At 34.3% G+C, this 26,473-nt stretch overlaps 1 protein-coding gene across 10 annotated transcripts in view; it reads left to right on the top strand.

Moving 5' to 3' along the window:
* Window positions 1-26,473, top strand: part of AKAP9 (A-kinase anchoring protein 9) — a 198,269-nt gene that overhangs the window by 48,174 nt on the left and 123,622 nt on the right. For all 10 annotated transcript variants that reach the window (XM_087861089.1, XM_087861093.1, XM_045793284.2 and 7 more), the window contains exons 3-4: window positions 15,147-15,374; window positions 18,246-18,290. In XM_087861089.1, the coding sequence (XP_087717215.1) occupies window positions 15,147-15,374; window positions 18,246-18,290 (273 nt within the window). The remainder of the gene's footprint in view (window positions 1-15,146; window positions 15,375-18,245; window positions 18,291-26,473) is intronic.

The raw sequence follows: 26,473 nt of genomic DNA, 5'->3' as shown, positions 1-26,473 counted from the left end.
TACTCAACAATGCTTGTTTTCTGTTTTTTTATTATAGCTGTTCTAGTGGGTGGAAAGTGGTATCTCCTTGTGTTTTGATTTGTGATTTCCTAATGACTGAGGATGTTGAGCATTTTTCATGTACTTTTGGCCATTTGTCTCTCTGCTTTGGAGAAATGTCTATTCAGGTCCCTTGCTCATTTTGCAATTGGGTTGTTGCCAGTTGTATTAGTTATTGTATGCATTTTTTCTATATACAGGAGAGAGAGTGAGAATACATGTATGTGCTCAGGCAGACAAGAGAGTGGGATAGGCAGAACATACATCTCTGTAGGATTATCTTCATCTTATTTTTTTTTTAAATACTTCTGGGCTCTTTCAAAGTTTAAACTGTTGCTTTGAATAATATGTTCTAGGTGAATTGATTAGAGCATGATACTGAAGTTTGATTTCTGTGTGGGCCATTGAGTCATTTCATTCCATGGCCGTCTGTTTTACAAGTGCATGCAGTTGGTCCAAGGGGCACCTGTTGGGTTTTTGGCTTGATCATTACCAATCCATTTTTACTGTGGGAACAAAATAACCTAGTCCTGTTGAGTAAAAAAAAAGAAAAAGGCCTGACATTTTCATATGTGAACATAGTATTTCACTAGTATAACATATTTTTCTTGTCACTTTGACTTCCCTTTTACTTCTGGTGTTTTTGTGGTAGTAGTCACCAAAATATTCTTAGGATACTTAATGCTCATCTTGTATGCTGCATAGACTTTTGGTTGATTTGCATCAAATGGATTTAACACTATTCATTGTTCCAGAAGTAGTTTTGCCTAGGTTATCCATTTAAATCTATAGATTCTTTTGTATCATGAAAAACTCCATCATCCTCTGTTCATGAACAGTGTAGTGTCTAAGTTGCCATCAGGGTTATAATTGTTACTGTGGTATACTGTTCACTTAGATTTTTATGTGGTCTAAACGATTTTCTGTAAGTCTTTTTTCTCCCCCTTTTAAGGGATCATTTCTTAAAGCCCTCAAAGGTATTATCTTGACTTGTAAAAACTACACTAAACTTTACTATTCAAAATCCTGACCTATAAAGATTTGAATTTTTAAATTGTATTGATTGAGTAGGTTCTCTGGTTTACAGATCTCTGAAAAACAAGGTGTAAGATCACCTTCTTGCTCTCCCCTTTTTTTTTCTTCTCTTCATACTGAACACACTACAAAATTCCGTGTTTACTAAGAATCATTTATTGTGGGCTCTGTGATTAAGCTGTATTTGTTCCTCAGGAGTTTTACTTTTATTCAAGTTGATATTGTCTTATTGTTTCCCCAGGGAAGATAGATAGTGTTAGAGACCAATTATAACTAAAAATACTTGTTCTCTATTTATCAAAAATCATATTTAACATATAAAAGTATATGAGGGTGATCCAGGGGATTGCAATATACTTAGGGCAATGATCCCAGTTAATTACCACACCATTTATGGCCTGCTGACTGTGTATGTATATGTTGATTTCGTAAGTCAAATAAGTACGTACTCTAAAGGGAAAGGTAATAGAAAATGTTTAGAAACTGCATTAGCAAGAAAAAAAAGCTGCATTAGCAAATATCTGCTGGAATTTTATATATGAAATAATGGGTTTTGGCTAAAAGTTATAGAAACTATTTTCTATTCATAGACAACTTAAAAATATTGGAAATATTTTTATGTAAAATCTTTTACATTGATCAAGTTAGCATTTAAATTTTGATTTGCATAAATTCCTTTTGTAATGAAAATACGTGTCTGAACATTTTTACTCAGTGACTTGCGGTTAATAAGAAAACTCTCACTTTTCCACTTCAGCCAATAGCAATTTTTATAATAGAGTTTGAAAAGAAGAGAATTTGGGATATATATGTATATGTGTGTGTGTGTATTTTTTTTTTTTTAGTTGAGAAGAGTATATATTTTTAAATTCAAAGGGTAAAATCCAATGTAAGTAATTTTAATAGGCCTCAGGTATTTTATTTATTTATTTGAGAGAGAGAGAGAGAGAGCGCGCGAGCAGAGCAAGTGAGAGAGAACACGAGTGTCGGGGGAGGAGCTGAGGGAGCAGAGAAGCAGGCTCCTCGCTGACCAGGGAGCCTGTGCAGGGCTCCATCCAGTAGGAGGACTCTGGAATCATGACCTGAGCCAAAGGCAGACACTTAACCCAGAGTCACCCAGGCACCCCAATAGGCCTCAGGGTTTTAATCTGAAGACAGAAAAGTCTGTATGTAGTCTTTTTTTTTCCTTTGGGATTTGAATTGAAGCTTTCTTAATGTTCTAGAGTGCTTTTCTATCTCGTATGCCATCATATTTCAGAGGCATAGTAGTTTATACCTATTCAGAAAGCATCTCAGTTGAAAAGTAAAATCCTTTGAAGTATTTTGCCATTATTTTCCTAGATCCTCCAAGCTTATAACCCAATCCCATTCATTTTTTTTTTTAATTCAAAAATCTGTCTCATACTTAGCCTTTTTCTTCTCGTTCTAACACCATTCCCTACTCAGTAAAACCAGGCCCACTTTACCTCACATCCTATTTGGTTTCCCTGGCATTCTCCTTAACCTTTCAGATCCAACCAGTCACCACATTCTGCTAATTTTACCTTCTAAATATTTCTTGATTTATCACCACTTCTTTTTCTACTTCATTATTGCTCACTTGAACAATGGGCATTTGACAGTGGAAGAAAGAATAGGAATTCTGTGTAATAGTTAGTAGCCACCAGTTATAGAGCACTTTCTAATGCTAGACATTATGCTAAGCGTTATATTTATTACCTCATTTAATCCTTATAAGTGTTCCAAGAGCTGTGGATACTGTTTCCATCCCTATTTTATAGGTGGGAAAACTGGAGAGGTTAAGTAATTTGCACAGTGTCATAGTGGCAGGGCACGGATTTAAACCAGTCTGTCTGACCAAAGAGATTGTCTTCTTAACTTCAATCCTACACAGGCTCTTAAATCTTTGATCATTGTTTAGGAGGTAGGATTGAGAGGCCTTGGTAATTGGTTGTAAAGGGTAAGGAGGATGCTATGGTCTGAATGCTTGTGCTTACCCAAAATTCATATGTTGAGATCCTAACCTCCAAGGTGATAGTGTTATGAGGTGGGGCTTTTGGGAGGTGATTAGGTCATGAGGGTGGAGCCCTCATGAATGTGATTAGTTCCCTTATTAAAAAGGTCTCTTGCCTCTTCCGTCATGTGAGAATAGCAAAGAGATGACCATCTGTGAACTAGAAAGTGGGCTCTAACCATATCCTAAATCATCTGTCCCCTAATCTTAGACTTTAACTTCGAGAAGTAGGACTTTAGCCTCCAGAACTGTGAGAAATAAATTTCTTTATATACCACTCATTCTATAATATTTTGTTGTAGCAAACAGGATAAGGCAAGAGATGACTCTAATTTTCTGACTTGAGCAACTGAATGAGGTGGGTGCTAGTCTCTGAGATAAGGAAGATGAACATATTTGGGGGAAGAGAAGAGTTTGAGTGAAATGGGTATCTAAGGAAATGTGGGCATATTTGGAGGGAAACATATTTGAGTAAGATGAAGATGAATTTTATTTTGGATATGTTGAGTTAGAGGTGCTTATAGGGCATCCTAGAGGATTGGTCCAGTGTAAAATTGAATATGTGTCTGGAGCTGAAGACAGAAGCCCATGCTAGAGATAAATATTTGGTTTAAAGATACTAGTGACACTCTGGGAATGACGAGTTCACTCAGGAAGAAGACTAATGCAGACTGAGAGTTGAATCCTGTGGAAGCACCCATGTTTAAAAGGGTGAAGTATCTGCAAAGGACTCTGAGACACAAACTATTCACAAAGCTAGGAGACGATGATGCCTGTGAAATTGAGGGAAGACAGAGTTTTAAGTAAGGAGGGGTACCACTGGTCAAAAACAAGAAATCAAGTATGGTGGAGACTTGGAAAGTGACCATTAGCTTTAGCAGCAGTTGGTCAGAAAGGGAAATGTAGATTCCAGATTGGGGAATGAATGGGAATCAGAAAAAGGTGGTGTATGCTACCTAATTTTTCAAAGTTGCTGTGAAAAGCAATATAATTACAATGGTTATGAGCTTAGACTAGACCAGACCATCTGGGATCAAATCATGGCTCTGCCATTTTTAGCTTTGTGACTTTAGGCAAGTTACTTAACCTCTCCGTGTCCCTGTTCCCCATCTGGAAGATGAGAAAAATAATAGTACCTGCCTTGGGGTTATTATGAGAATTCAGCTAATACTTATAAAACACTTAGAATATTGTCAGACTATGAAAAGTGTTCAAGAAGTATCCTCCTCATGCTGGAGCATAGAGGATCAAGCTACATAGCAGAAAAATTAGATTGGAGAAATAGGCGGGGATCAGATAATGAGAAGCCCTATGTATTTTCTAAAGTAGTATGGATTTTATCCTAAAAGTAGCAGAAAACTGTTAAAAGAATATATATTTGATAATGTTTAACCTTTGAAGAAGTTATTCCTTTCCAAAAAATATATCCCATAGTGAGGTAGGTATGCTGCCACCAGGTGGCAGTTCTGTTATTGCTATATAGATGAAGCAGTTAAACCATTTTTTAAAAAAATTATAAAATATTGATTTGATTAATATAGCTAAATGTAAATACAAATATCCTAATTCTAGTAGGGCTCTTTTCTTTTTAAAAGATTTTATTTATTTATCATAGAGAGAGAGATAGAGAAAGCATAAGCAGGGGAGGCAGCAGGCAGAGGGAGAAGCAGACTCCCCACTGAGCAGGGAGCCTGGTACAGGACTCGATCCCAGGACCCCGGGATCATGACCTGAGCCTAGGCAGATGCTCAACTGACTGAGCCATGCAGGTGCCCCTGGACTTACTTTTTTTTTTTTTTCTAAGATTTATTTATTTGAGAGAGAGAGTGGGGGGAGAGGGGCATAGGGAGAGAATCTTCAAGCAGATTGCACGCTGAATACAGAGCCCGATGTGGGGGCTCAAGACCCCATGAGATTGTGACCTGAGCCAAAACCAAGAGTCAGACGCTTATCCAACTGAGCCACCCAGGCACCCTAAGACTCACTATTTTTTAAAAGATCCACAATATGTAGTGAAGTTACCGATCCAGTAACATCATCACTATGTGTGATTCTGTAACACTGAGTGATTGTACATCATGAACTTTCATATGCCAGCTACTTTCCTTGGTGTGCAGCTGAAGAAGTAAGGATGATATGCGTCAGCAGGAAAACAGCAGAGAAAAGTATTTGAGTCTGCAACATGACTAGTAGGTTTATCATGTAAATTGTACTTTATGGTTGATTTTAGGGATATTTATAGATTTATATGATTATCGTATCGTATGTTTTTAGAATCCTTCATGTAAGATGCATCTCCCCTCTGTTATCTTCCTGGACATCTTTCTTGCCTCCTTGTTCCCTAATTCCAGGAGAAGAATTGAAATGACTTACTTCTTTTCTCAAGCTTGAGAGGCAGGAGAGAGCTGGGTGTCATGGATAGTAATTTCCTCAGGAGGAAGTTCTGCGTATTTTAGAAATACCTAAATTAATTATGTCTCAGTTACAAAAGAATCAATATAAAATGTATAGGTAATGTGTCCTTGGGTGGCTCAGTCAATTAAGTGTCCAATTCTTGGTTTCAGCTCGGGTCTTGATCTCAGGGTCATGAGTTCAAGCCCCACACCCAGTGTGGAGCCTACTTGGGAAAAAAAAAAGTGTATAGGTAAGATAAATGGTAAAAACAAAAGCTACCTTTATTCTTATTACCCAGCTTAAGAAATATGCACATTCAAGTACATTGGAAAATCTGATCTCAGTCCCTTACACCTCAGATGACTGCAATTCTGAATTTTGTTTATCATTGCTTTGCTTTTCTGTATCACATATATATATATATACATAAACAGTTTGTTGGTTTTCCTGTTTTTGAACTTAATGGTATCATATTGCAAGCAGTCTTTAGTGATTTGCTTTATGTTCAATATTATGTATAGAGTGTTCACTCCTGCATAGTATTCCATTATTGGAATTTGCCCCAGTACCAATGAGCATTTGGGTTGTTTCAGTTTTTTTGTTATTACCAACATTGCTGCTGTGTTAGCTTTGTCCATCTTCTGATACACAGCATGTGCCAAGGGCTTCGATGTGTGCAGAGATTGTGATCCCAAGGTCTGTCAGTTCTTGGGGAGTAGTGACTGTGTGAGGGAATGAAGTAGGAAGAGAAAATGAAGCCAAAAACAAACTGATATTTGTGTGTTTATTATATACCTCATTACATCACATAAGTGGTCGCTGACAGATGTCCTTTAGAGCTGTTCATGGACACTGGATACCTGACAGGATGGACCTTTGAACTGACCAGATGTAGCAGTTCATCTATTATTAAATTTAGCAGTTCTTCCATTATTAAATTGAGAATTCTTACAAAAAGAAGATATGTGTATCAGAAGGAGTAATAGCCTCTATAACCTGTGGCTTATAAATGAAACCTCAAGTGATAAATTGCCATGTATTTATGTTGCTGAGAGAGAGAGTATCTGTTACAGATATACCTTGGCTTAAGGATTCTCCTTTATAAGAGATGTACACTGCTTTTATTTATTTATTTTTAATTAGATTAAGCTTCATCATATGGAGAGACTAGATAAGATTGGGACAAAGTGCCATTATTCTCACTCCTTATTATTAACTGAGGTGACAGTGAAATGAAACAGAGGTAAATGGTATTTGAATAGTGAAGATGTAATGACCTGTCAGTGTTGGCAGTTATGCTTCTGAGGTTTGGTAACCGTGTCTGGAGAGGCTGATGAAAGTGCCTAGGTCCTAGGATAGCATATTCCTGGGGCTCTGTCTTCTCTCTGTTTTTTGGGATGAGATTTGTGGTAGATGTGTAGTTGTATTATGTCCTTTAAAAAAATGGTGATATTAACTTTAAGTCCAACATAATTTTATTAGCAAATATTCTTTACAGATCTGTGGGGGAGGGAGGAAGTGAAGATTTTTCAGAGAAGAAAACAATCACCCATAGTTTCTACCCACACGTAATCACTCTTAGTTTGTTGATTCTTTGTTTCTGTGTTTGTTTTTAAACTTAGCTTGAATCATACTCTATGCAATTTTGGCTTCTTTTCCCCTGACTTTATGTTGAGAGCATTTTCTCACATTAATTTTTTTTTTGAAAACATTATTTTTGACAGTTACATAAGTTACATTGTAGGTTATGCAGTAATGTAATCATAGACCTGATATGTCATCTTTTAAAAAAATTTTTAAATTTATTTTAAATAATCTCTACACCCAGTGTGGGGCTCGAACTCACAACCCCATGATCATGAGTTACATGCTCTTCTGACTGAGCCAGACATGACACCCATCTTTTTTTTTTTTAAAAGAAACTGTGCAGATGTTCTGAAGTTCTGAGGAATAATGCTTAAAAGTATTGTTTAGTAGTGCCTCTTTTTATAAAAAATAAATTATCTTTTTTTATTCAACAAATATTCGTTGAGAACCTATGTGCAGGCACTCTTCTAGACTTATAGTATTATGTAGGCTTTGATTTTGATTAAAAATCCCTTCCCTCCTGGAGCTTATCATCTAGTTATTTGTTCTGAAATAAATTAACTTCATATAATCAGCATCATGAGCCTAAAACAGTATTTTAATAATTTTATGTATTTAGAAGAGATTTGTTTTAAACACTGAAGTAATCATTCTACTTTTCCATATCTGTGATCTTTTTTCAGTTGGAGTCATTTAGTAATAGATACTGTTTGTTGTTTTCCAAGCAATGGTTTTTGTTTGTGTTTATTTTTTTTTAAGAGGGAGGCCGGGAGGGACAGAGGGAGAGGGAAAGAGGGAATCCCAAGCAGACCGCTCACCCAGTGCGGAGCCCAACACCGGGCTCAGTCCCACAACCCTGATCATGACCTGAGCTAAAACCAAGAGCCAGACGCTTAATCAACTGAGCCACCCAGCCACCCCTCAAGAAACTGTTTTTTTAAAAAAACTCTTAAAATGTAAAATTCTGGCTTTTCCTCCTTTATAATGGAGAGTAGGAAGAGGAGACAGGATAGGGAAAAATTGAAAATAATTCTTCAAGAGAGCCCTTAAAACTGGAAGAAATCTTTATTTTTTAAAAATATATTTGTTTGAGAGAGAAAGTGTGCGCCCACGCATGCTAGCAGCGTAGGGGCAGAGAGAGAGAGAGGGAGAGAGAATCTTGAGCTGACTCCCCATTGAGCGTGGAGCCTAATGCTTGATTTCACGACCCTGAGACCATGACCTGAACTGAAATCAACAGTTGGACACTTGCCCCAAAACTGAAAGAAATCTTAAAAACTCCTTCTAATCTACCTCTTCATTATACAGTTGAAGAAATCGGGTTCTGCTGAGGTCACATGGCTTGTCCAGTGTCACAAAGCTACTTATTAGACTCTCTTTAGACATAATGATTCAGTATTGTATTATGTATAATCCATGTTCTTTTTGAAATATTATTTTTATTCAACAAATATTTGTGTCTACTATCTGCCATATAATGAAATATGTTAAAATATGCAAAATTAAGATGATTCCTTAGCATGCAGAATCTGTTTTCTTCTTAAACATTGAAGGTGTTCCAAAACTAATAAAAAATCTACATTGAATGAGATTATAGGATATAAGTAAGACTGATGGCTCAGTAATGTAAAGTTCTGAGGTCTTTTCCATATCTGATATTTTTGGGGCTATTTGGCATTGTTGTTTTCCAACAGTTTGTGATACTGTTGGAAAATATGCTTCAGAGCAAAGTGTTGCTTTTGTCTTCTTTGCTTTTCAGTTGCCCTACATACAAATTGTCTTTGGGTCAACTGTTGTAATCTTCTTTTTGTTTCCATAGTTAGGCCCCTGGAGTTTTGTTGTAATAGTTTGTACGACATTCTTGTGCAGCATTCATTAAGGAATATTAAAAATGTTTAAAGCCAGCGCTGACAAGTACAGATAGTCACCATAATTAGAATTAATTAGGATTTCTTAAATTTTCTACAATAAAAACATAGAAAATGGCTCAACTTACAGCTGTTTTTGGAAACTGGAGAGACTAGATAACATTTTAAATATTTTACAATGTTCTTTTTTTGGGGGGGTGTTGTTGTGGTGGGTGTGTTCCCCCCAGTTTTATCAAAAAAATACTTGTTTCATGATTTCGTATATTCTTGCCTTTGAACTTAGTGTTCTAGGATTTGAAGTATAATGGCAAATGAGGGAAAAAAAGGAACTCAATGCATGGAACATAAATTGGTATAATGGAAAACATACTGAATTTGGAGTCAGGTATTCTTGTTCTATTCTGCTACTTAACTGATTATGATCTAGGCAAGTAACTCACATTTGTCTTCAAATCTCAGCTTCCATATTCTTTTTTCCAGTAGGGTATTTCCTGATTTCTCCCAACGTCCCCAAGCAAATTAAATCTTTCCATTGTAGGCTTTCTTTAGTACCTATACTTTATCTTCAAAGCATTTTTTATCTCTTGAAAGGATATATTTCTGTGTTTATCTGTATTTGTTTAATTTGTTCTTCCTACCTGGATTACAGTTCATACGAGTATGGTGTCTCTCTGTTCAATTCATTACTACCTGTGCTGCCTTTTAAGCACAGTGCTGGATACATGATAGGCAGTCAATAAATATTTTTTAAATAAATAAACTACTTAATACTTGTTATATGCCAAGATATTATGCTCACAGATATAAAACTCACCCACCACATCTCTTATAGAAAGCTGCCTTTGAAAGTCATCAGAGAGGGAGGAAAACCATGAGACTCTTAACTCTAGGAAACATACTAGGGGTTGCGGAGGGGGATGGCATAAGTGGGTGATGGGCATTAAGGAGGGCACGAGATGTGATGAGCACTGGGTGTCATACACAACTGATGAATTATTGAATTCTACATCTGAAACTAATGATGTACTATATGTTGGCTAATTGAATTTAAATTTAAAAAAATTTATTAAAAATAAAGCCACCTTTGACAAAATCAGGACACAGGAGGCTCCCATACCACCTCCTTAAAGATATATAGGAGTACTTTTGACTATGAAATTGTACAGTAATTTTTATTTGCTTCCCACAACTCAATGATGTAATTAATAGGCTGGCCTTGACTAAAAGATCCTACTAGTAGGACCATATGTTTTGATTCATGTCTAGCACAGTCCCTGGAACATAGTTAACACTCAGTGAACACTTGATAAACAGGTTATAATTAGTAGTTTTTTTGAAGTGCCATTATAAAAACTTGGCATGTTTTTATATAGCATTTTTTAAGTTCCTTGTTTTATTGAGAATAATTGCTTATAAAGTTTTAAATATTGAACTTGAGGAATAAATTATCAGTCATTTTTGTTTAGTCGGTTATTCATGTTCTGGTCAGAGTAAGATACTTGCTTGAGATTTGAATCAGTTTTGAAAGACAAGTGTATGTGGACATGGTATCTTTCCAGTAAATCTTGCAACTATTTCTGTGCCTACATATGTTAACATTTTTATAATTGGCTTCCAAATGACAAACACAGATGGCCGTAGTCTGAATTTTCAGCATGTTTTAGAATAAATGTTTTCCCAGTAATTTAAAGTGTATCATTTCAATATCAGATGATTAGCTAATTGAGTAGAGTTTCTGATTTTTGCTTATCTGCTGTCTTGCCACTTTTCAGATTTAAAATAAAAGTAGCTTAGATGGGTATAAGAAATTAGACTTACGGTATGATCTTAACTTCTCTCACATTTTTATGAAATGGAACTCTTGCTGAAAAGCTATTCTGGGCATTATATATTTATTTATTTTTAAAATCAAAGTATAATTAACATAATATTATATTGGTTTCAGATGTACAATATAATGATTCAGTAGTTCTATACATATGCCAAGAGTATTCTCACTCACCTTTACCTGTTTCACCCATCTCCCTACCCGCTTCCCCTCTACAATTTCTTCTCTGTATTTAAGAGTTTTTTCCCCTCTGTTTTATCTCTTTTTTGTTTTTTAAATTCCACATATGAGTAAAATTATGTAGTATTTGTCTCTTAGTCTGACTTATTTCACTTAGTATAATGCCCTCCAAGTCTAGCCACATTGTCTCAAATGGTATGCATGCTCTCTCTCTCTTTGCTTTTTTTTTGGGGGGGAGGGGCAGGGGAGAGAGAGACTCACAAGCAGGCATTTAGCGCAGAGCCCAACATGGGACTTGATCCCACAACCCGAGACCATAACCCGAGCAGAAATCACTTCACATGCCCACCTAAGTAAGCCACCGGCACCATCTCATTTTTTATGGCTATATAATATTCCATTGTGTATGCGTTCCGCCTCTTCCTTATCCATTTGTCTGTCAGTGAACTGTTAGGTTGCTTTCATATCTTGGCTTTAGTAAATAAACCTGCAATAAACATGGGGATGTATATATCTTTTTAAATTAGTGTTTTCATTTTCTTTGAATAAATACTTAATGGTGGAAGAACTGGATCATATGGTAATTCTATTTTTAATTTTTTGAGGAATCTCCATACTGTTTCCCACAGTGGCTACATCAATATGCATTCCCAGCAGCCATGCATAGGGTTTCCATTTTCTCCACATCCTCAGCAGCACTTGTTATTTCTTGTGTTTTTGATTTTAGCCATTCTGACAGGAGTAAAGTGATACCTCATTGTGGTTTTGATTTGCATTTTCCCGATGATGAGTGATGTTGAGTAGCTTTTTATGCATCTGTTAGCCATCTATGTTTTTTTTGGAGAAATATCTATTCAAAACCTCTGTTCATTTTTTAGTCAGATTTTTTTTTGGTGTTGAGTTGCATAGCTTTGTATACTTTTTTGTGAAACAGAACTCTTGCTAAAACGCTATTGTGGGAATTATTTTTGAGAAGAATTTTGCCTTGTTTTTTTTGCCTGATGGAGGAAGATGGTGAGAGGGATTATTTTGTGTTTTAATTCATTTAATTGCTGACTTTAAATCTAAGACCATGGAACTTTTCTAGATAGTAGAATTAGATATGCCTGTTATATCATCTTAATTCTGGTTCTAAGGAACAGTGCTTAAAATGATTTTTTGTTAGTGGTGATTTTTCTGTAAAAGATAAGTTATCTTTTTTTCACTCAACATGTATTTTTTTAGTACTGTTCCAGGCTTTGAATATATAGCAGTGAACAGAACAAAAGTCCTTTTACCCTCATGCTGTTTACCTTCTGGTTAATTATTCTGAAAAAATAGTATGACTTCATATAGACAGTAAAAGGCCTAAAACAATGTCTTGGTAATTTTATGTTCTTAGAAATGATTTGTTATAAACATGATAATAAAACCATTCTACTTTCTTTTTTTTTAAAGATTTTATTTATTTATTCGACAGAGATAGCGACAGCCAGCGAGAGAGGGAACACAAGCAGGGGGAGTGGGAGAGGAAGAAGCAGGCTCATAGCGGAGGAGCTTGATGTGGGGCTCGATCCCACAGCACCGGGATCACGCCCTGAGCTGAAGGCAGACGCTTAACCGCTGTGCCACCCAGGCGCCCCAAAACCATTCTACTTTTTAATTTTTATTAATTTAAGTAATCTCTATTCCCAATGTGGGGCTCAAACTCACGACCCCAAGATCGAGAGTCGCATGCTGCTCGGACTGAGCCTGTCAGGAGCCCAAAGAACCATTCTACTTTTTATTCTATATCTGTCTATTAATAACTTTTTCATTTGGGTTCATTTAGTAATGGATACTGTTGTCTCAGAGGTGTTTTTTTAAAAAATCAAACTTTTTAAAATAGTTTTAGTTTTCTCCTTTGTTATGTATTTGTACATTAAAAATAAATATTAAATAGAAATTATAACCCAACAAATTGGAATTTTAAACAGAACATTCGTCTTTATCTTTATATATTCTCTGCTCTCTGGGTATATTTTCTCACACAGACAACATGGAATTTTAAGAAGTTTCTGAATTTGAACTTAAACATCAAGAATGTCATTATTAATATTTTTCTTGGTTTTGTGTTCTCTCTGAGGGATCTTTTTAAAATGATGTGCCTAGACTTTTGATTCTATTTTCAGATAATATGTAATAGTGTTTCAGTTGGTTTATTTTTAAGAATGAATTTACTATCCTCCAAAGTAGTTTAAATGCATTCCAGCAGCTTAATAATGTACAAATAGAGGCAACTGGTCTTGCATCTGTTCCTTAAGCAGACGTGAAGTAGGATAATAGGCTAGTTGCTAAATAACTCAGGAAAATTTTTAATGTGATATATTTTTACATTCTATAAGGTCGGCGATTGATTAGATACTTCAGATTTATGAGTTAGATGTCTTTATTAAATAATCATTACCACATAGCTGTATCCTTTTCTTCATCTACAATAGACAAAATAAGTATAAAATATGCTGTGTGTTATTCTGTAAGTTCTGGTATTTGTCGCATATTTTTATAGCTAATGATAACATCATTAAGATTGTTTTAATACTTCGTATCATAAGAAATTTACTGGCCATCTCTGTGCTTGGTCTAATTAATAGTTATATAATTAATATGCTGGTAGTAGATTTCCTTTTTTTAAGGCACAAAGGGGCTTATACTTATTCTTATGCTTTCGTTCTCTTAACGATCAAGTAGCTCAAATTAAAGAATTGATGGTTAGTAGTTGCTTTATATAAAATTTAGAAAATGTGTTGCATAAAAAAGGAAATTTCAAATGAGCATAAGGAAAAATACCTATAATCTCCAATCTAGAGAGATAATCAAAGTTGTAGTTATATTCTTCCAGAATTTGTCTATGCCTATGTGTATAATGTTATTAAAATTGTGTTACACGCAAACAGTGAATCATGGAACACTACATCAAAAACTAAGGATGTACTATATGGTGACTAATATAACATAATAAAAAATTAAAAAAAATATTCAAGCTAGTTAGAATTATTGGAGGCTGTGAGCTTGATTCCTGCTTTTCTTTGTTGAAAGAGATATACACCATTTTCCATTTATTAAAGAAAAGATTTTATTGCAGTATTATTTTATATATACCACTGTGTCATAAACATCTTTATTATTTTTCACATATACTTTTATGTAAACATCTTTAATATTATTGATTATTTGCATTAACATTATTTTAACTGAGTTAATCCAGTGTTACCCAAAGTATGTAATGCATACTTCTGATTTTAGGTGGTGACCAGATATTTTAGGTGTTAGACTGATCCAATATTAAATAATAGTGAATAGTATCGTAAGATAGTTAATACTCTTCCAGTTTTTTTTTTAGTCCATCTGTTTACAGTAAGCCAAAAGTCTGTTTGATGTTCATATATCCTTAATACTCTGCTAACACTTGCCTGTTTCTCTTATAACCCTCAGCAGTAATACCTAACTAAAATTTTAATAATGTAGTATTAATTTTCATTTCATTAATTTCTGTTTCCTATTTTCTTTAAGAAAATCACAAGTGATGCTGGCTTTTAATTTATGCCAGGATAGAAAGTCTCCTTTTAAAATAAATTTAGATAAGTACATGAGTTAAAACATGTTAAGTTAATGTAAGTATAGATGGCATTAGGACATGGCAAAAATCCTGATGATGATATGCAAGTGATTAGGGGATAGGAAGCACTATTGTTTGACATTTAAATTATTTCAAATTTTTTCCCATTAGAAACAAGGCTGCAGTGATCATTTATATAACTAAATCTTTTGCGTGGACTAATTATATTTAGTACAAAAAGTATAAGTCCCAGAAATTTCACAAGGTAAACACATTTAGACCTCTTATATTTTTGTATAATCTAACATCCAGAGATTACATTCTCACCAAGCAGTGAGTGAGGGTGCCTACTTTCCCTATTTTACCCAACTCTGGGCTAATTTTTTTTCTTTAGACATGACATTTTCAGTTCTTAATATTTGAATAGTACTTATTCAGAAGTACCTGATTTCTTTGCAATTCGGTAATTATGTTAAGGACTGTAACAATTGTCCTTTATTTAGTTATCATTTTAGTGATGGTTTAATCTTGTAAAGAAAATGACTCCAAAGATACTTGCTTTTTTCATGTGGTGGTAAAGAAAAAGTATCTCTAATGATAAGGACAATGTCTTTTTTTCTGTAGCTTGCCCAGTTTCGACAAAGGAAAGCTCAATCTGATGGGCAGAATCCTAAGAAGCAGAAAAAAAAGAGGAAAACTTCAAGCAGTAAACATGATGTGTCAACATACCATGCTTTGAATATAGAGCGCTCGCAGAGTGATGAAATGTACATAAATAGTTCTCAGAGGGTAGGAACAGCCGTGACTCCTGAATCCACAATAATCAAGCGTGATGAGGTCTTCTCTGTTGAGGTAAGTATTCATCTAGATTTTTGAACATTAGAATTCTAAGTGGAAAGTTGTTGTAATGACAACACTCATTATCACCCTGTGCAATTTTTGTGAGTTTGATTCAATAAACATTTGTAGTATAACAACTGTAATACATCAAGGATTCAGCACCAAGGATACGAGGGGTAAATATGACATTCTCTGCCCTTAGGAAAGTCATTCAAGTGGGGAAGGCAGATGTAAGATTGTGTTTTCTGATTACAGCTATGGTGACAAGAATGCATATGGTACCCTAGAGTACCATGATTTGGGGGAATGCTAAATCGGCATTAGCTATCAGCAAAGAAGTAGGCAAGGCAGCCTCTAATAAAGAAGCAACATCCACAAGAACATGAAGCTATGATGTGACTTGGAAACTGTATGAAGTTTAGTTTTAAAAGCATCACGGAATGATGGGAATGGGATGGTGGTAAAGGTGAGAGGCAGGAGATTACACCTAGCCCATAGAAGGCCCAAAGTAAAGGCAAGTTTTCTTCTTCTGTTTAATGGTGTAATTTTCCACAGTAAGGCGATGAAGGAGAATTTAAAAGTGGATTGGGGTGGTGAGTGGGATGGAGCTACCAGCTAAAACCAGGAGTAGAGAAGGCTGGGATGCTTAGAAAAAGTGGTGGACGAGACAGATAATAATTATAATTTGAATTGTACCCTGACATATTTATATGGAAACAAAGATTTAGATAATATATAGGATTTGAGCTTTATTCAAAAGGTGAGGGGTGTTAAAGATTTGCTAATCGTGGATCTTTTTGAGATTTTCCTCTTAGAATTTGTTGAGCATCTTGGATATGTAGATTAGTGCTTTTCATCCAATTTGGGAAGTTTTCCGGCATTGTATCCTCAAATATTCTTTCTGCTCCTTTCTGTCCCCTCCTCTGGGTCTCCAGTTATGCGTGTTAGTATGTTTGATATTGTTGCACAAGATCTCTCCTGCTCTGTTCATGTTTCTTCATTCTTTTTTAATCTTAGACTGCATAATTTCAGTTGAACTATATATTAAAGTTTGCTGATTCCTCTCAGATCTGTCAAGCCCCTCTAATGAATTTTTCATTTCAGTAAAAAATTTATTATTTTTTAAAATTTTATTTTTTTAATTACTCTCTACACCCCACATGGGGCTTGAAATCACAACCTCTCGATCGGGAGTCGCATACTTTACCAACTGAGCCCGCCAGGCACCCATCTTTGGCTCTTTTACAGTGATGCTCTTTATTTTGTTAGACAGTACCCTTATAGTTTTCTTTAGTATTTTAGACTTAATTTTATTCACTTATTTGACTATATTTAAAAGAGCTCGTTTAAAGTCTTTGTGTATTAAGTCCAATATTTGTGTTTCCTCAGGGACCATTTCTGCTGACTGCTGTTTTTCTTGTGTACGGGCCATACTTTTTCTTTGTGTATCTTGTAATTGTTGGTTGAATCTGGACCTTTTAAATGATATAATATGGCAACTCTGGTGCTTGACATGGTTTGAAGATGTATTTGTTATCCTTTTCTGCATAACAAATCAATGTTTCAGCTTCCCACTAGCATTTCCAGTGCAAAGAGTGACTTGTTCACCGTTTCATACTCAGGAACACAGTTTTTAGTACACAATACACATTTAATCTATAGCTGTTTAAAAGGCATAAATGAATCAACCATGAGGACTTGTGTCATGAAAGTATTTTAGATTTAAAAGAGGGTCATATAAGTCAGAAACCCCTGTGACAGAATTTTAGAATAGTACGGGTAAGCTTATTTCTGTTCCGGGCATCAGTTACTACATAAGAGAGGAGGTAGACTTAGAGCTTGGTATTGAGTGATGAATAAAATTTCCTTAAGTATAGATGGGAAAGGAGACAGTGATGGTTCATATTTGTTGAATGAAAAGGTAAAATATCTAGGTCTTTTTTCTCACTTGTAAATTGAGAGTCTTTGATTAGATGAGTGGGTGAACAGTGAAAGCAGTGATTTAAGTTTCCTCAAGGAAACTTGTGGTTCTAAACTGAGGGAACCTCTTTCTAGTGGTCCTAAACTGAGGGAAGCTCAGAAAAGCCACTCACTTCATACCCAAATCCCAGGGATGTAAGAGTGAAACAGGAATGTCTTAGAAAGTGTTTTAGAAGCTGCAAAGGTGCTAATGACAACGAAGGTTGTTATTTTTCTTCAAGTTGTTACTACATTCCTAGCATCAAGATTTGGTGATTCTTTTTTAACTCTTTTTTTTTTTTTTTAAGTAATCTCTAAGCCCAATGTGGGGTTTGGACTCACGATCCTGAGATAAAGAGTCACATACTCTACCAACTGAGCCAGCTGCGCCGATGATTTTTCTTTTTGAAGAAATTGAACTGTTTTGAGTTAACATGTTAAGACTTTCTTTTATTTAAAAGAGACATAAGAATTACAGGGATGATATGTTATTTGGTACTTTTATCTTACAAATGATTTGTAATGTAGATAAGACCTTGTGTCAAAGTACCTCTTGGTATGTTTATATTTAGAAAAATGCCTTCTGATAAATATCAGATGTGTTAGTTAGCCATTGTGATTCATAGAGTGAAAATTTTAAAGGTTTGGGGCGTGTGGCTGGCTTAGTTGGTAGAGCATGTGACTTTTGATCTCACGGTTGTAAGTTCAAGCCCCATGTAGGGCATAGAGCTTACTTTAAAAAAAAAAGGAATAAAATCCACATACTTAAAAAATTTTTTTAAATGTTTGAATAATTTTTACTTTTTTTTAGTGATATTTTTATGTGCATTTTCTATCATATGTTACTAATAGTAATAGGTTAATAAAGTACAATGTTTGCGGGGGGAAAGGCCTTAATGTAATTGGTTTTTATTTTTGTTTTAGCCAGAAAGTGAAATTTCAACTACGGCAGACGATTATAGTTCAGAGGTAAGAATAAGTAATATTATGTAGATTGACTTTTTATGTATTATTTTTGAAACTAATACTTTATTTCTTGTAACTTACATGCTTATGTATTCTTATAAATACAATGAATTATAAATTATAAATATAATGTATATTTATAAATAAAATTTTATTTATAAAATTTTCTATAAAATTTATATTTATAATTTTATTTATAAAATATATAAAATATAAATATAATTATAAATAAAATTATAAATATAATAAATTCTTATAAATATAATGAATGTATAAGTATAATGAAGTATAGCATAACAAAATAAAATGTAAATGACCTAGAAAACCTGAAGGCTGTTTTTCTCTATATATTTTTTTCAGATTATTAACTATGGTCTTAAATCTGTTTGAATAGCTTGGGCCTTAATTAAATAGAGGCCTTTAAGTTTCTAGGAAAATGATATTGAGATTCTAGGATTAATGATCATCGTAAGGTATCCATATTCAACACAGTAAATATTTTATTATACAGACTATTTCACATTCTGAGTAATGCTTTTTACAAATGCTTGAATTCTATATAATTACATAAATTCCTTTGTTGAAAGTAATGCTAGAATAGTGATTTTTAATTTAGGTGATAAAAGCTAATGTAGGCATCGGCCACATTAGGAAATACCTTCTTTATGTGTTATTAATAAATATATGTCATACTGTTATCCTTTTCTTATTGTTTTAGATATCATTGTCATTTCTTTGGTCCAGAATTTGAGGATATGGAAAATTATTCCTTACTCTGAATGGTTCAGCAACTCAGTGTATTCCATATGTTTTTAATATATTGTAGGTTTCTAATACAAAAAAAAAATAACTTCATGTTTTTAATTGAACTGATTACTGTTTTGAATTGCAAATGGGAGTAAAAACTTTGATACTTCCAAAGTTTAATGTGCTTAAAAGCTGGGAATATACTTACTAGTAATCTGGTCAGGAAAATAATTGAGCAGGGTTGAATAAATATATTAGTACCTGATTTATGCTACATAAAGTTGCCTACAGGGGAAGTATCTCAGTTTAAAATCACAACTTACAATTCAGAGAATCTGGCCTTGTGACTTTATATATGAAAGCGACACTGCTTTTTTCTTTCTATCATGGCTATATTTTTTTTAAAAAAATTAAGGAGGACATGTGTTGTGATGAGCACTGGGTGTTATACACAGCTAATGAATCGTTGAACACAACATCAAAACCTAATGATGTACTATATGTTGGCTGACTGAACTTAAAAAAATTGTTGTTATTCATTATTTTTAAATGGAAGTATAGTTGATATAGAATATTATTTAGTTTCAGGTGTACAACAGTAATTTGACAATTACATACATTACAAAATGCTCCCACAGTAAGTGTAGTTACGACCTGTTACCATACAAAATTATTATAATATTAACTGTATTCCCTATGCTGCAGGATATTCCACATCCCTGTGGCTTATTTATTTTATAGTTGGAAGTTTGTACCTCTTACTCCCCTTTGCCTATTTCACCCATTGTCCTACGTTCCCTCTCCACTGGCAACCACCAGTCTAGTCTTTTCTCTGTATTTGCGAGTCTGTTTCTGTTTTGTTTGTTTTGTTTTGTAGATTCCACATACAAGTGAAATCATACAGTATTCGTCTTTCTATGTCTGACTTTTTAAAAATATTTATTTATTTATTTATGTATGTATGTATGTGATCTCTACGGCCAATGTGGAGCTTGAACTCATGACCCCAAGGTCAAGTGTCAGATGCTCTACCAACTGAGTTAGCCAGGCGTCCCTTTCTCTGACTTACTTCACTTATCCATTTTGTCACAAATGGCAAGATTTCATTTGTTTTTATGGCTGAGTAATTTTCCACCATATATATATATAACCTCACTCTACTGTGAGGTTTTATATATATATATACACACACACATACACACATACATACATACACATATAGACACATGCACACACATCTTCTTTATCCATTCATCTGTTGATGGGTACTTAGGTTACTTCCATGTCTTGGATATTGTAAATAAAGCTACAATAAATATAGGTATGCAGTATATCTTTTCAAATTCGTGTTTTCATTTTCTTCAGGTAAATACCCAGAAATAGAATTAATGGATCATATAGATCAATTTTTAATTTTTTGAGAGACTGCCATACTGTTTTCCATAGTGGCTGCACCAGTTTACATTCCCAGTTCCCTTTGTCCCACATTATCACCAACACTTGTTATTTCATGGTTTTGTTTTGTTTTGTTTTTTAAATAGCCATTCTGACAAATGTGAGGTGATACATCATTGAGGTTTTAATTTGCATTTCCCTAATGATGAGTGATAATGAGCATCTTTTCATGTGTCTGTTGGTCATGTGTGTATCTTCTCTGGAAAAATGTCTATTCAGGCCCTCTGCTCATTTTTTAATTGGATTGTTTAGCTGTTTCCATTTTTTTTCTTTCTCTTTCTTTTTCTTTCTTTCTTTCTTTGGTGTTGAGTGCTATGAGTTCTTTTTATTAAATTTATTTTATTTAAAAAAAAACTTTATTAAGTTTTTTACTCTAACTCTAGTATAGTTAATATACAGTGTTATATTAGTTTCAGGTGTACAATATAGTGATTCATCAATTCTAAACATTACCCAGTGCTCATGATAAGTGTACTCTTCAATCCCTATCCCCTATTTCACCCATCCCTCCACCCCCCTCCCCTGTGGTAACCATCAGTTTATTCTCTGTAGTTAAGAGTCTGTTTCTTCGTCTGTCTCTCTTTTTTTCCTTTTGGTCATTTGTTTTATTTCTTAAATTCCACATATGAGTGAAATCATATTGCATTTGTTTTTTTCTCTGACTTCACTTGGCATTATACACTCTACTGTGAGGTTTTTTATATGTATATTATGGACATTACCTTTTAATGGATATGTCATTTACAAATATCTTCTCTCATTTAGTAGGTTGCCTTTTAGTTTTCTTGATGGGTTCCCTTCATTGTGCAAAAACTTTTTAGTTTGATGTAGTTTCAGTTGTTTATTTTTGCTTTTGTTGCCCTTGCCTAATAAGACAGATCCAAAAATATATTCCTAAGACAGAGGTATAAGAGTTTATTCCCCATGTTTTCTTTTAGGAGTTTTATAGTTTCAGGTCTTTAATCCATTTTGAGATTATTTTTGTATATGGTATAAGAATGGTTTCATTCTTTTGCATGTAGCTGTCATGTGTTTTCAGCACCATTTACTGAAGAAATGGTCTTTTCCCCATTGTGTATTTTTGCCTCCTTTGTCATAGATTAATTGACCATATAAACATGGGTTTTTCCCTAGGCTGTCAATTCTGTTCCATTGATTTATGTGTCCATTTGTGTGCCAGTACCATACTGTTTTGATTACAGTAGCTTTGTAGTATGGGTTGAAATCTGGGACTGTGTTTCTCTTTGTTCTTTCTCAAGATTACTTTGGGATTTGGGGTCTTTTGTAGTTCCATACAAATTTTAAGATTATTTGTCCTCGTTCTGTGAAAAATGCTATTGGTATTTTGATAGGGATTGCGTGGAATTTGTAGATTGCTTTGAGTAGTATGGACATTTTGACAATATTAATTCTTTCAACCCATGAACAATGGTCTATCTTCCCCTTTATTTGTGTCATCTTTGGTTTCTTTCATCGGTGTCTTATAGTTTTCAGAGTATAGGTCTTTCATCTCCTTGGTTAACTTTATTCCTTTATTCTTTTTGAGGCAGTTGTAAATGGGATTTTCTTAATTTTTCTGCTAGTTTGTTATTAACATATGGAAATGCAACAGATTTCTGTATATTAATTTTGTATCCTGCAACTTTACTAAATTCATTTATTAGTTCTAATAGTTCTTAGTGGAGTCTTTAGAGTTTTTATATATAGTATCATGTCATCTGCAAATAGTGACTGGGGTACAACTGTTGTGGGTACACTGGTGGGTAGGGCTAGCCCCAGCATGGCTGGCTAAGAGGCAGCTGCTACAGGTATGCTGGCAGATGGGGTTAGTATGCAGTGTGACTTGCCTGGGGGGCTCGGTGTCCACTGTCATGGGCATGCAGGTGGGTGGGATTCCCTAGAGCAGGAGTCACTTTGGAAGGGTGCCTTCCAGGGCAGTTGGGTTGGTTAGAATGACTCTGCCGGGGAACACCAGCCAGGGTGAGTGGTGCTAGGAATAGAGAGTGTCTGGACGGGGGGCCCACTAGTGTCAAGCCAACTGGGCTGAAGGAGGGCAAGAAAAATAGTGCCTGCCAGCACTTCCATTCCCAGAGAAAGTTCCTGCAGATCTTTGCCCCCGTGGCACATGCCCTAAAATCAATAAATCTCCTTCACATAGTATAGTCCAGGCACTTTTCACACTGCTACCCCCAGGCTGGGTCTCTGAGCAGGTGCTGTTGTACACTGGACTTTTAAGAGCAAAGTCTTGGTTTCTTGTAGCCCTCTGCTTTCCCAGAGTTAAGCTGATTTAAATCCAGAAGTTTATGGAGGCTCATATTCCCAGTGCAGATTGATAGGGTGAGGGGGCCCAGTGTGGGGCTTGAGCCCCTCGCTCCTCGAGGAAGATCTTCACACTCCTTGATATCTCTCCTGCTTAAGGGTTGCCACATGGGAAGTTTAGTTTCTGATTGTATCTCTGCCTCTCCTACGCTTCTCGATGTGGCTTTTTCTTTCTATCTTTAGCTACAGAAGAGCTGTTCTGCTAGTTTTCAGGTCGTTCTCAGTGAGGTGCAGTATATGTAGTTACAGCCTTGGTGTGTTCATGGGGAGAGGTGAGCTTGGGACCCTTCTACTCGGCGGTCTTCTCTCTTTCTAAAGCTTTGATTCTTATAGTTTGTCTTTCTTGATTGAAAGTTCCAGGTATATTTCTGCCTGAGCTGCCTATGTCTTTGGGATACCCCAGGATTCCACAAAGTACTTTTTTTTTTTCCTTTACACTAAGGTGAAATTTTTTATAAGCTACGTACCTATAGGTCAGACTATCTCATATATGCCTGTGAAATTTGGTTAAAATTTATATAGCCATTTTCTCACTTTGGGATTAGACAGTAAACTTTAATTTTTATTAATGCAGATTTGAAAGGTAAGGACATCAGAAGATTGTGATTTTCAAGTTCTCTTTTTGAAAGCAGTAATATTGGAAAGTCTTATTACAATAAGTTCTTTTTTGCCTAGATTTTTTAAACTATAAAACTGATGGGAATTATGAGGTCCAGAAGAATATTGAAACTATTTATCTATGATACCTGGTAAATCTGATGTGTTTTGAAGTAAGGTACAAATAATATTGAAATATAATTCCTACAGTTAAAAGTCAGAGTATGTTGACCATGGTTGAACAACAAGAAATCTATACTACATGTATATGTGTGTAATTTCTATATATTTGCATATGTTATCGTTATATACATGAATGATTATGTACATGAATAAATATATACCTATACATACATATGTATTTTTTTTCCAAACAAAAGTTTCAAGAAAGATACTTCTCTTTACTATGTGATATATCCTTTGATACTTTTTCTTTTTAATGGTGGTCACAAAAACTAAATTGATTAACTGGTTTAAAATTGGAAAAAACAGTTACTTAGAAGGTTACACTGAAAAAAGATATTTATGAAATAATTTTTGACAGATTGACCTGATTTGATCATAACCTTTGTGGTATTATATATTTGGGGCCTGGATTCATGATGGATTATACTGCGACAAAGTATATATTCTCTTTGTTCACAGAAAACAGCAGAAAAATTGATTGTGAAATGTTTGAAAATGTCTCATTAAGATTGCTAATATGGGGGCAGGTTGAATCCATGATACTCTGGGCTAGTTTTGAAGCTTTAGCTATTCCTGTTAATGATGTTAAAACCGGTTTGACTGAGCTAGAATTACAGGGAACTTTTAAGCCATAGTCACCTTTTCAGGAGGCAGAAGAATCATCAGTAAGCCAAATTTGTAAATTGAGGAGTAAATCTCACCCTGTTATGATTTTCATACTGGAAATTTTAAGGAATTATCTCTTAGTATCACACCCTCCCTGCCAAAGGAAATTCCTTTCTAGGAAACACATAGATTATAACTTCATTACAAATGCCAGATTTGCAAAGTTAAATAATCTTGGCTGCTCTTGTTTGCATTGGAACATTTTTAAAATTTCAAATTACAGTTTTGAATAGTAGGCCACATAATTACCTTATATATTTTTTAAATATCACTGTCATTTTTCTGGTATGTAGGGAAGTAAGGTAATAAAACAGAACAGGGGCTTTGGAGCCTTGTGTTTAAATATCAGCCTTATCACCCCCAAGGTGTATTAACCTGGGCCCGTCACGTAAACTCTGATACAGTTTTTTCATCTGTAGAACAGTGATATCTACTTCACAGTGTTGTTGTGAGGGTTATATTTGATAGTATCTACTATGGTGTTTGGTATAAAAAAAGACAGTCAACAAAGTTTGGGTTTTTTTTTTTTTTTAATCAGTAGAAATATGCTTTATCTTCACACTAAGTAAATGAAATGTGTGATGAGAATTCTTTTAACAAATTATTCTCAAAAGGATTTCAGATTTTGATCACTTACTTAGAACTTAGTTTGGAAATTTTATGCATATAGTTATGGCGTGCACTTAATTTTCTTGACTTTTTGGCTGGTATTCTCATTGGATTGAATAATGGATTCAGGCCTAGAAAGAATTAGATAATATTATCCTATGATACCTATGATATCTAGTAAGATCTCTTCTATATAAATATATACCCAATTACACATACCAGAGAAATCAGACTGAGTAAAAAAAATGCCCTTCTTACAAATTAATTAAATTATACATGATCTGTTTAGTCCTCTATGAAGGGACATTTCATATCCAAAATGCTGTATGTACATGAAATATTTTTATTGATACCCTTCGAGCAGGGTTATTTGGAGAAAGTTGCAAATGCTGAAGGCAGCCTAGACACACGACAGGTAAATAAATATGCTTCGCTAAGTATGGACAGATGAAGTGATAGTAGGGGAAATACTCTCATGAATGTCATATGATTATTCAGTGCTTCTTAACCAAGTCACTTGTATGATTCGTGATATTTATGAAATGACTAGCTAGAGTTAGAGACATAGCCTATAGCCATAAAGTTATGTAAACTTAGCCTTTTAACTTTGATTCTTTTTTTTTAACCTCACCTCATTTTTTCTTACTCTCTACCTCAGCTCTGTTGAGGTATAATTGACAATTAAAAATTGTGTATATTTAAGGTGTACAGCGTATTTGATATTCAACTTTGACTTTAAATGGGTGATCTTAATCTCATTAGTTACTTGGCTCCAATTCCATGATCACTGAGGCACATTGAACTTCTATAATTTTCATGAACTTTTATGAACCATCAGATTCTTATTTTATTAAAATATCCATTATTAATATTTTTGAATGTATATAGTACCAAATTAAGTATAATAGGGTAAGATATTAATAGTGAGTTAGTCTTTTATGTTTTTAAACTAACATCTGAAAGGAAAAGGTTTTGGTGTAAAGGCCATTTTATGGTTTTAAAAATTATCTTCCTCTGATTCTTTCTGAATAGCAGTATCTTTATGAGATGATACTTACCTCTACAGAACATTTTAAAATTGAAAATGTACCTTACTTATACTTTCCCACATCTTCTTGTTGCCCATACAAGAGTAAGTCTGTGAATTTAGAAAGATTTTATTAGTACAGCCTTAAATAACTTCGACAAATGCCACAGTAAAAAAAGGACACTAAGAGAAGGGCTTTTCTTCACCTGAGTTTATCAGTCTAATCTTTGTGTTTCAAGCTATTAATTTACTTTCATGTTAAGGTTTACCAGATATAGTGTTAGAAGACTAATGTAAGAAGGGATGAATGCTTTACCCTTTAGGTATCAATAAAGTAAGTATCTACATTATAAAATAGAATAATTTAACTATTAATGATCCCAATATTCTGCTGAGTATTTCTAGTCTAACTTCAGAATATCGTTTGTATTAGTTTAGTTCTGGTGAATAATCTTTTATTACCTATTTACATGTATTAAATTTCATAAATTTATTAACACTGATTTTTATGTTTATAATTTGATTAAATCTTCAAAATGGTTATATTTTAAGAGGCCAATACATAGGAGTTTTTTTAGTG

Source organism: Ursus americanus, chromosome 3 (assembly GCF_024610735.1).
Source record: "Ursus americanus isolate L20-20 chromosome 3, mUrsAme1.1.p, whole genome shotgun sequence".
Classification (NCBI taxonomy): domain Eukaryota; kingdom Metazoa; phylum Chordata; class Mammalia; order Carnivora; family Ursidae; genus Ursus; species Ursus americanus.
The sequence above is the reverse complement of the archived record's forward strand: the minus strand, read 5'-3'. Positions and strand labels throughout refer to the sequence as shown.